General features: G+C 37.8%; 1 protein-coding gene across 1 annotated transcript; it reads right to left on the bottom strand.

Moving 5' to 3' along the window:
- Nucleotides 1–3649: 3649 nt before the first annotated feature.
- On the bottom strand, nucleotides 3650–10138 carry LOC147539151 (beta-galactosidase 1-like). Its single transcript, XM_086644859.1, has 18 exons — nucleotides 9535–10138; nucleotides 9348–9443; nucleotides 9127–9239; nucleotides 8778–8844; nucleotides 8573–8665; nucleotides 8335–8478; nucleotides 8008–8096; nucleotides 7473–7578; nucleotides 7290–7377; nucleotides 6852–7135; nucleotides 6210–6394; nucleotides 5997–6106; nucleotides 5636–5745; nucleotides 5407–5517; nucleotides 5202–5312; nucleotides 4932–5137; nucleotides 4507–4843; nucleotides 3650–3967 (listed from the first exon to the last, which is right to left on the bottom strand). The coding sequence occupies exons 1-18, from the start codon at nucleotides 9724–9726 to the stop codon at nucleotides 3857–3859; spliced, it is 2553 nt and encodes an 850-aa protein (XP_086500985.1). The 5' UTR covers nucleotides 9727–10138; the 3' UTR covers nucleotides 3650–3856.
- Between the last annotated feature and the right edge of the window lie 927 nt (nucleotides 10139–11065).

An 11065-nucleotide genomic window follows, 5' to 3' on the forward strand; every position in this document is an offset into this window, starting at 1 on the left:
AATTTACATGTATACATCATTGTAGAAATACCCACAATTAGGGCTGAGAAAACGGTCCGGGAACCCGGGGTCCGGCCCGTTCGACCCGGACCGTTTTGACCCGCAGACCGAGTCCTACTCGAGCCGGGCATACCCGGCACGATGGCTTGGGCTTATTAGGTCGGGATTCGGATAGGCCCTCAATTCCGAGTCCCGACCCGTTTGGTCCGTCCGATGGACGTCCGCGAGAACCCGCCCGTAGGAACCCGCGTGCAAATAAAAAAATTTCAACGAATGAGATTATATCCTATTTAAGAGTGAATCTCAGTCATTTATTAACAAAAACCCTAACAGACCACCGTATGCATAGCCTTCCTTCTCTGTTATCTTGAAGTAGCATTCTTTATTTGAAGATTTGAGATACCAAATAAGAGAGAGAGAGAGAGAGAGATTTATTGACTTGATCAAAGCAAAACTTAAAGGAGAATACTTTATTTCGTCTTTGTCCTCCTAGAAGACCCTATCTTTCAATCTTTAGCATGGTGCTTCGTGTTCTTCAACACCATTTCTCAAGCAAGCCGCAAATCTTAAACCCTAGCTATTCACCTCCTAAGCTTCTTCTATCTCTATCTCTCCCTCTCTCTCATTTGTTGTTTCTTCAACTACTACTTCATCTAAGAAACTGATGATTGATAGACCTAATTCTTGTAGAGAAGTATTTTTGTTATGTTTTCTTGTTTCTCTCTCTATTTTTTCTTCTGTAAATTGTATAGCAAATTCGAAATCATAAATGGATTTGTTGAAATCATGAATAGATTCTGATATATCATTGATAGATTTGTTCAGTACCATAATAAATTTGTTGATCAATTGATTGATTAGTTTTCCAGAACATGAACTTGGAACTTTGGGTTTTTTTTTACTCAGTTTTTTTAATACTTTTGTTAATAAAAGTACCCGAGCCCGATGCAGCCCGCTCGGGCAGGCGGGCTCGGACGGGCTACGAGCCTTGAATTTGTTGTTTCTGTCCGGCCCGATCTCCCCGGCAACTAGTCACAGACTAGACAATTTAGTGCTCGATCCGCCCGAGTCCGATTATATTAAGTCCGAGCCCGTCCGAACCCGTCCGATTCCCACCCCTACCCACAATAGAGGGGGAAGAAGAAGTAAATGTTAAAGCATGGGCCGAAATGTTTAGAAAATATCATTATTTTTTTATTTTATTTTGTTGCAAGTTAGAAAATGCTCTTAGGAAATATGAAAATCAATATTATGTTGTGGCAACAATCTCACACTGGTGGTGAGACGAAGTGTGATGCTCCTTTTAAGAGGTTAAACACCCTTCTCTAGTGAGACCTTTTAAAATCGTGAGGCTCAGGTGTGTTAAAGCGGACAGTGTCACTAGCAGCCTAGAAGGTTGGTCCGCACTATCCTATAACACGTTATCAGCACAATTCGCTCTACTATGATGTGGTCTTGGGAGGGTGTGTTGTGGCAACAATCCCACATTGGTGTTGAGACGAAGTGTGGAGCTCCTCTTAAGAGGTTAAGCACCCTTTCCTAACGAGGCTTTTAACCAGGTGTGCCAAAGCGGACAGTATCACTACCCAAAAGGTTAGTCCGCACCATCCTATAACATATTAAGTTTAATGTCCAAAAAAAATATCTCCTACGTCCAACAACTGCTAGCCTTGTTGGTAGTGTTTTTACTATGCAATACGTAGGTTGCATGTGTGATCCCACATAAATGTAAATACATGATTATTGAATTTGGAGATAAATAAAACCGATAGATAACCTTTAGACCAATAGTTTCTGTTTTTCGAAGATTTAGTCAAAACTCCTTATAATTTTTTTGTTTTGATGAAAAAGGATTATCTCATTTTCTTTTAGTCTTTAACTTCAAGGTAATTTTGTAATTTGCAACAACTTACAAAATGTTTGCAATAACTTTGCAACAGGTTTGCAACAACTTTCAACAGCTTTGCAATAGCTTGCAGCAGCTTGCGGAAAAGTTGCAAAAGATATGGGACATTTAACTAAACAAAATACAAATTCAAGATTTTTAACCGAACTTAGTACATATTTTTGATTTTTAACCAAACAAAATATAACTTGTCTTTTTAACTCAATTTCTTTTTTTTTAATTTGGGTATTCAAGCCAAGTTCTCGTTTCTGCAAGGCAAGGTCGTGACTAATAATTTAAGGTTTTAGTGCCAAATTTAGATCGAGGCTTCTCGTACATGGGAGGTAAAAGCAATTTTTTACATGTAAAGTAATAAACATAAATTTGTAATAATTTACTCACATAAAGTTATATTGAATCTTTGATGAATCCGAACTCAATGACGGGTGGTGTACTATCAAAGGCTTAACTTTCAAATAAAGCTTTCTCCATTTGTACATGTTTTCATTTAAAGATGTTTTCATTCAAAATGAGGGATTTTCATCAAATCCCTTCTCAGGGCAAACCTGTGACACTTATATAGGTTCCATTGTGGTGGTCAATCACCAATTCTGATTTTGCAATGGTTAGACACCAGCTTGACGATGGCCACGTCACTTAGCCGTTAATAGAATCTTTATGATCATGATCATATGACTATTTTTTTATGGAAAGCAAATATTTCGCACTGTCTAGCCATCCGCGTAGAGCTATTCGATGCAGGCAAAGCAGAACTCAAAGTGCCGAACTTTCATCTACAAATCTCCTTAGTCTAGGGCTCACGTGGAAGAGTCTACCCGGGTCCACATATCTACTTGCATTTATGTCATGATAGAGTTTCAGGTGTCTAGGAGACGCATGCCCACCTCCAAGAATTTCTCTTGTTAGTGTTAGCTCAAGTTGCAAAGCTCTTTCCTGTCCACCCTTCTATTTGGCCTATGAAAGGTTCGCTGGTGCGTCATGTGGGTATCCAACACGTGCAGCTTAGGTCATCTCTAGATTTCTTGACTTGATACAAGTTGACCAGGCTCAACAGTTTGCAGTTTTCAACTTTTGCTGGTAGCAAATCTTTCAAATATATGTTTACAAAATTGAACGAGAATTCATTTGTCAAAATCTAATTCATTTTCTTGCAAATTAAAATTTACAAAATTTGCAAACAGAATTGCAATAATTCAAATTACAAATCTTCATCTTTTCTATCTTATTCATTCTTTTGCAGTCTTACGCTTGCAACAATTGTTTAAAAAAGTCGAGCTCTAGCAAAATCGAATTCTTGCAAACTTAAATTTGCAAAAAAACAAACCAGATTATCTCACTTCATCAAAATTCACAAATGGAAGATCCAAACAAATTAGTTTTTTTCAAGTCTACTAGATTTGTTCAGATTTAAAAAGAAACCCGAAGAAATCATCTTAAAAGACAAACTCACGTAGACGAACTTTAATCTTTATTGTCTTCGAAACGCTTCAGTTTTTTTTACTGTAATGAAAAAGAAAGCATATTTCAAACACATTTTGGAAAAATAAATCGTTCGAACATTATCTTCTTCATCATTTGTTGCTAGAGAGAAAAACATGACAAGATAGAGACGATGATGAAAGAGAAATTCTCTGGTTTCTTGTCAGAAAGTTCTTCAGTTTCCTGCAACCTAACAGTTTGCCCAATAAAGTCACAAACGATAAGTTCCGATGGGAAGGACTTCTTCCTATAAATACATCATCGGAAGTTTAAATGAAAGTTTATTACCAACAAACAATATGTAAAAGAATAATTCATGAAAAAATCCTCTTTAAAGAGTAATCGACTATTACTCATAACCGCTCCATTTTACAGGGCTACAACAATTTTTATTTACATTTAGCTTTTCTCGGTAAGATTTTCAATTGTTCGAAGAATGTACTTTGAGGCCGAATAATGTGTCGTAGTTACTCAAGTGCAGATGACTTCAACAGATAGTTTCTTGTTGACTCTTGGACATGGGTCTCCTCCAAACACATCAGGAGATACAGTTACTGCACAAGATTGTTGCCCAATGCATCTCTGCAAAAACATTCTTGTGTTACAAAATATGCAATTTCTCATATTCAAGTATATTATAGCCAGTTCAACAACAAAAAAAAAGTATATTATAGCCGACTCGGCAAGTCATTTATGTTAGGATAACTGCATGAAGGGGCAGGTGGTCGGTTTATAAATGAAGAGAAACCTCACATCTTTTGAACATGCTTTCGGGATGAAAGAGGTCTAAGACCACTGAACAATACGTATTTGATCCCAGAAAACAACAATTTCAACTCCAACAAACTATTAATGTCTAAACTAATGTGTGAGGATGAAATTGTTGGGAAAATGCCACAGCTGTAGAAGGGGCTTGTAGTCGGTTTATAAGCGTCAGGAAAAGCCTCACCTCTTGAGCTAGTTCTCGAGGTGAGAGAGGCTCAAAACCACCCAAGAATTTATGTGACATAATCTTCAAATGCTCGAAATTATCAAACTCAATACGCTAATGGAATTGCCCGTTTTTGTTTCCGTTTTCGTTTTCATGAGATAAGTGATACCAAAGAGAAAACAACACATACCTTTTGAAAAATGTCGTAAGACTTGTGAGCATGACAACTTCCTTCACTATAGCTTCCACAAACTCCTTGTGGAGTTCCAAAGCTTGCAAATTTTATAGAAGAAATTTTCTTTCCGGGTGTACACCAAAGATGGGCCTTGCCTCTTAAGGGCCCGTTACTTTTCCCTGACGTTTGTTTCAAATAACTTGTCAGTGATGGTTGCCATTCGAGAATATCAGCACATACACTTTGAGCAGTTCTTTTATCTAAAGAAATTCCATTTGGATTTCCACCCAATTCTTCAAATATAACTAATAGGTTTCCAGTTGGGTATAACCACGACCGAGGAACATGAAACCTAAAGAAAATAAGAGAAGCAAAACACCAGTTAGAACATCTCTCGACTCTCACCAAATCGATGTGAAATCGAGTAAAACTCGTCTCACCATCTTTGAGATGCATCTCCACAATTACTTTGGCATTTCCTTTCGTCATAATATCCGGCATAATTACAACCACCACAGCTACCTCGGGCTTTGTTTGTGGGCCAGTAACGCCCAATGTTATGCCCGTTTATCCATATCATACCTTTTCCCATGCTACCCATATCTAAGCCCAATGGATCATCCCCAGCTGGTGCATTGAAAGTAGTCTGTGGAAGCAACACCATGTCAACTGTTCGTTCATTTCCAGAAAATGTACAAAGTAGTACTCACCTTATACCATGTCAAGGGCTTATTTTGAGTCACTATAGAACCTTGATCCCACTTCACCGAGGAACTTCCGCTGAACGAACCAAGGTTCATCGCTTCGCCTGTTAAAGCAACCTACACAGGAATAGGAAGAGAGCTTACTCCATCTTGTAATGGTAACACAAAGAAACTGAAACACCAAGAAGAATGATACTAATACGAGATTTACCTTGTAAGACCACTTTTGCCAGGTTAAGTCTCTTTTTTGATCGTTAAGGCCCGTCAACGTGACTGGACCTAGAACCCCCGCGTTCCGTGTCTCAAAATGTACGCCTATATTCTGAACTCAGACGACAAATAGTGGTAGATTAGAAGAGTAAGATTTGCCTCCTAGGCTGCTACAATCATGATATTTAAATATGAACAAACGAGTTGACCAAGAGAAAGACATAACGAACCGGGAGGCCAACTGCTACACTTAATAGAGCAATCTTGTTAATGCCAGGTCTCAGCATCACGTTACCTGTGAATGTTATTTTCGGTTGTCTTAAGCTTCCAGATGCAGAACCTGTCAAAACAAAGAGAAAAATTACAAAAGAAAAGTTACGCCTTTGGGCGAGTAGTTAGAGTACCGCGGGTTTGTTTCTATTTTTATTATTGTCCGAGTCTGAATCGCCTGAGCCTAACCTTATCTGAATCTAATATGTCTGAGCTATTTGATCTTTCTCCTTTTATTAAAAAAAATCCTAAAACAAGGAAAGCAAACTTCAACTGTTTAACTATGTGAATTATCTTTTGTATAAAAAGTATTTCATTTACCTGATAATTGACCATTGATGAAAACATGTAAGGCGTGGCCAGCTGACATAACTGTGAGCACAGGACTCTTGCCGTTCTTTAAGAACGCTTCATCCGAGTCTATTTTGACACTGAAATATAAGTTATACGTAAGAGTATAGGCCATTGACAAATACACCTGAAACTTCAGGTTTGAAAGAAGAAAGCAAATTATGACATGTTGTTACTACTTACTCTGTTGAGTACCACAAATAATCCGTAATATCTCTGGTTGTATTTATCTGTTCAACTAGTCCAACCTTTGTTAATGAGTTATCACTGTAAAAAGCAGGCTCTTCAATGTGTGATTGCCAGGAGAAGCCCTTCATCACTGGTGTCATCACTGGTGTCATCACTGGAACCGAACTTTGAGCTCCGACCTGTTAAGATTTATGACATTAAAAATTCAGACAAAGTGACTTCGTAAGCAGGACAAGAATATCCATGTATATACATTGGCCATATCCATGTACTGGACTTTAGGTTGTCCTATTCGCTTGCCGGAGCGACCAGCGTCTGGACAATAGGTGCAAGCTCAAGCGTAATTTGTTGAGACCTTGGTGGGCTTTCGGGAGCCTTTGATAGGAATATAGCTCTGTCATTCATTGGGCTTCGGCACAGGTGGCAATATAGGTGCTACCTATATTGGGTAGTTTACAACTGCATCAGAGCCAAAGACTGCTAGTCTCTTACGATTAAGACATTTGAGCATCCATGGGCTGCCATATAGGTGCTACCTCAAATTTCATAAGTTCTGAAGCCTTTAGGATGAACTTGCAAAAAATTTGCAAGGAACAAATCCTGTAATTAAAAAAAGAGTAAGAATCTGATAATCACCATTGCAGTGTTGAAGATAACATTTTTGCAGTCAGGGAGAATACTGATAGACCAAGGAGGGAGATCAAAGCTTTTCCCCCTAAAGTTAACTGTTGCATGAGATCCTGAATCATTATTAGCAAGGAAAGCAGCACAACCTCCTGCCTTGTAGTTGAAGACATAAGACTCTTGATGTTTCCCAAGTACTGTTCTGACAGGATCTGAATAAACTAAAGCTGCTTCACAAAACTTAATGGCTTTATGAAGATCTCTCAAATGACCCCATTTCGGTTCCCTTAGTAGTCCTACAAGAGAACAAAGTCAACCCGTATCAATCATGTACTCGCGTAGTTATAAGAGGAAAAAATTGTTATCACAATTTCTCGATTGAGAAAAAGGGTGTCCTTCAAATAATAGATATAAGTGGCAATAGTTGATTATATTTTAAAGATAACCTACCATACTCATCAAGTGGAGCATCATAATCATAACTAGTTGATAAAAACGGACCACCCGCTGTCCTACCAAAATTAGTCCCTCCATGGTACTGAAATACAAAATGAAGAAATGAACTTTAACGTCATATTATATCGATCGAGCATAACTAGTAGTACCTAAACGAAAAGTATAACATTTTCTTACCATATAGTAATTCATGAATGATCCACCTCTTTGTATAAACTTGGCAACAGAAAATGCGACATCTTCAGCTGGTCGATGAGGTACAGGACCCCCAAACGCCGTAAACCTGTCAAATAGTTAATCAACAAAAGAGTTTCTCTTAAGTTACTTGCCCATTTGACCCTCAAATTTTGATTAATAGATTGTTCGGCCTGCTAAGAAACAGTCCTTCAGTGGGTTGTTAAGTCTACGGAGAGTGTCGGTACTTGCTTCCCCTCTCTCCTCTTTCTCTCTTTGAGAAAACTAAAAGTTGTGAAAGAGAGAACTGACAAAAGGATAAAATTATAAATAAAAAGAAATGCATCTTAACATCCACTAATGGAACTCTTAGTTAGGGTATCTATAGGTGACAAACTAGGGGTTAAACGGACTGATTGATCGCCATTTGGGACTTAAAATGTATGTGTGTGTAACTGTGTATATATGTGTGTGTGTGTGTGTGTGTGTGTGCGTGTGTGCGTGGATTAGGAATTTTAAATTGGTTTACGATGTTTACCATCCAGTCCAGTTTTCTGTCCATAACTTCGGTTTATATGGCTTGTTAGGAGTGAACCAATCGCAGTAGAAACCGTTGCATGCACTTAACTGTCATAAGATAAAACACAAAGCATGACTACAAAATAAAAAGAAACAGATGTATCTACAAACAAGATATTTAGACCGAGCTAAGGCCCGTGATACTGTTTCACAACATGTTGTGGGTGGCGGTCCAAAAATGTCCCGCCACGAACAATTCGATAGGCACATGACCATCACGACGCCACCTAAACGGGCTGTGATGGTCCGTTTGGTAACCACTAAATAGTAAGCATGTAGTAATTACAAGTGGATCAGGGGCATCATCTTGCTTGCACATGACCCATGGAACTCCAGTACTAAGCCCGACAGCCATTTGAGCGGCCCATTTTGTATAGGAACGACCGGGTGCACCGAGTTGATATTCCACTGGTCCATATTCATTCTCAATCTGCAGCAAATATTGATAATATAGTAACAAATCATACTCTCAAGAATCAGATAGTGGACAATATGACACAAGTCGATGGACCATATTTTTTCACCTGTGACATAATTATTGGACCTCCCTGAGGCTCAAACAATCTTTCAGCCTTCATCATGTCGACTATTTTAGTCGTAAATTTTTGCATTTCAACCTTCATTATTAAATAAGAAAATTAAGTATATGCAACAGAATTGTAATTGAAAGAAACGGAAAACAGAGATGAAACTTTGGGTGAAGAGATAGATTGAACCCAAATATCCAACCTTGAAAGGTTCATTATCCGTTCTGAAACTGATACCTGGAACGTATTTGAGCCAAACGGGGAACCCTCTAAACCAGAAACAGAACAAAACAAGTCATTGAAGATTGAATAGTATTAAATTGTACTGTTTATACGAGGTAGTTTCGTTGACATATCTTTTGTGTTGAATGTTGCTCGCTAACTAAATTGAACAAAAAGTAGACTTTTCGTGTAGTTAAACTCAATTCAGAAGAACATGATTTATCATAATTATTTCTTCAAAACGAGAAATCGATGGATGAAATTGAATTTCACAAGAATTGAATTCAAAATCTTTGAAGCTAACTATCCCAATAGTGTAAAGCTCTTACCCAAAGTTCCATTCGGCACAAACGTAAGGACCAATTCGTAGATGAACATAGAGGCCAGCTTGCTGCACCAACTTGATGAACCTCACAAGATCATATCTATCCTCAAAATAATACTACAAAATAAAATTCCAAAGAGAACCCAATTAAATTCTCTGCATTATATGAAGAAAATGAAGTTCTTGAAAAGAAAATGATGAAGATGGTGGAGTAATTTATATTACCTTGCCAGGAGAAGGCTCGTGTCCATTCCAAAATACATAAGTTTGAATTACATCTACACCTCCAACTTTTGCTTTCTGTATCAGATCAGGCCACATCTGCAACAAACCCAATACTCAATAATATAATCCACAAACTAATACAAACCCAATACTCAATAACAACAAACCCATTGAACCATTTGAATACCTCAGGAGTACTTCTTGGATAATGGATGGAGCCAGAAATGAGGATCCTTCTCTGTCCATTAATGGTAATAGCTCTATTGTCATAAGATACAGAAGCTCTAACAGATGAAAAACATAAATACAAAAGAACCAACAACATAAACAATGTTCTTTTGGCTCCTAACAAGCTATACATTATTTGCTCTAATCCCATTCTCTTTCTCTCAAATCAAAATATTGGATAAAATTTCAACTTTAATCATTTGATTAAGGGTGTTAAGTGTTTAAAATGGTATATAAGAATGAATTATATAGACATTAGGCAAAGGTGTCAATAATTTATCTTTCACTTAGAATGGGATTATCAATTGATAACTAATTCTTACCTAAATATTAAAACTTGTCTGGATCTAATATATATCTTCTTTGAACCTGAATTTGTTGTTAAGGCTGAGGACTATTTCAATTAATAACAACTTTTCCTATAAAAATGCCTTGATCAAAATTAATGTCCAAGCCTCCAAGGTTAGTTTGTTTGGATAATGGAAAAGTACTCTTTCACATATCTAGGACCAATAATCACCTTTCGTGTTTCTGCCAACAACCCTTGGTTGAAAAGGTAAGACGTTTAATCTTCCACCCTAGATGTCAGGGTTCGAGGCACGTTGACAATTAAAAAAAAAAAAAAAAAACTTTAGTGCTTCTGCTGGAACTGCAATTTGTTAGGGAGATTTTAAGACATTGCCAAAAGTTGTTATAGGCAATCTGTCAAGGTGACTGAATATTTTTTAAGGTTATTTTTCAAATAGCCTCCAATTTTATGACCGGTTTCCTGCCTAGCCCCCTACTTTATGAAAAATATTCAGATGGTCCACTTTTTCAGTTACCGTTATAACTCCGTTAACTAGTCATCACCTCTCTCTCTTCCATCTCATAACGTCTCTCAGCCACCTCATCTTCTCACCACCTCATCGTCTTCACCGGCGAAGGTCGCCGGCTGGCCACTTTTCCTGCCGGCGACCTTCAAACATAAAAAAAAATATATATTATATATTTTTTCTTCTTCTCCTTCTTCTTCCGTCTCATCTCTCTTTCTCCCTCTATTTAATCATTGAACTTAAGCTATTTAGGTTTAAGCAACTGAAATTTTCATCAAATGTTACCTGTATAAACTTTCAATTGCAATAGATATCTCCAAACACAAATCAGCAAACTCTTTTCCTGAACTAGCTTAACCAGTTCATCCTTTGCCTCCTTTCCGTAAGGCATTTCACCTCCTGGTTCATCAAGCCCCTGTTCTCTATTCAAAGAAGAATGCCCAAAAGTTCAGAAATTATACACTGTATATGCCCTAAGGTCTATAACACTTCATTTTTATCTCAATCGGATTCAAGGTGCTGATCGTAGACTGTATGACAAGGGAAGGATACCTTGTCGCCTCCCCAGATCCAGACGAAGGTCTGGTAAACCAGGCCTTCATCGTCTGGGTTATCAGACCGCCGGCGAAGGAGAGGATGAAGATGAAGAAGAAATTTTTTTAAGGGAGACTTTGA

This window comes from Eschscholzia californica, unplaced genomic scaffold (assembly GCF_041429995.1).
Source record: "Eschscholzia californica isolate CP2 unplaced genomic scaffold, dmEscCali1.0.p SCAF_5, whole genome shotgun sequence".
Lineage (NCBI taxonomy): Eukaryota > Viridiplantae > Streptophyta > Magnoliopsida > Ranunculales > Papaveraceae > Eschscholzia > Eschscholzia californica.

Coding starts and splice junctions, on each gene's coding strand:
- LOC147539151 (XM_086644859.1), bottom strand. CDS start 9,726: ATGGGATTAGAGCAAATAATGTATAGCTTGTTAGGAGCCAAAAGAACA. Junction 9,240..9,347: donor ACGAGCCTTCTCCTGGCAAG/GTAATATAAATT, acceptor TTTATTTTGTAG/TATTATTTTGAGGATAGATA. Junction 8,845..9,126: donor TGTGCCGAATGGAACTTTGG/GTAAGAGCTTTA, acceptor TTTCTGGTTTAG/AGGGTTCCCCGTTTGGCTCA.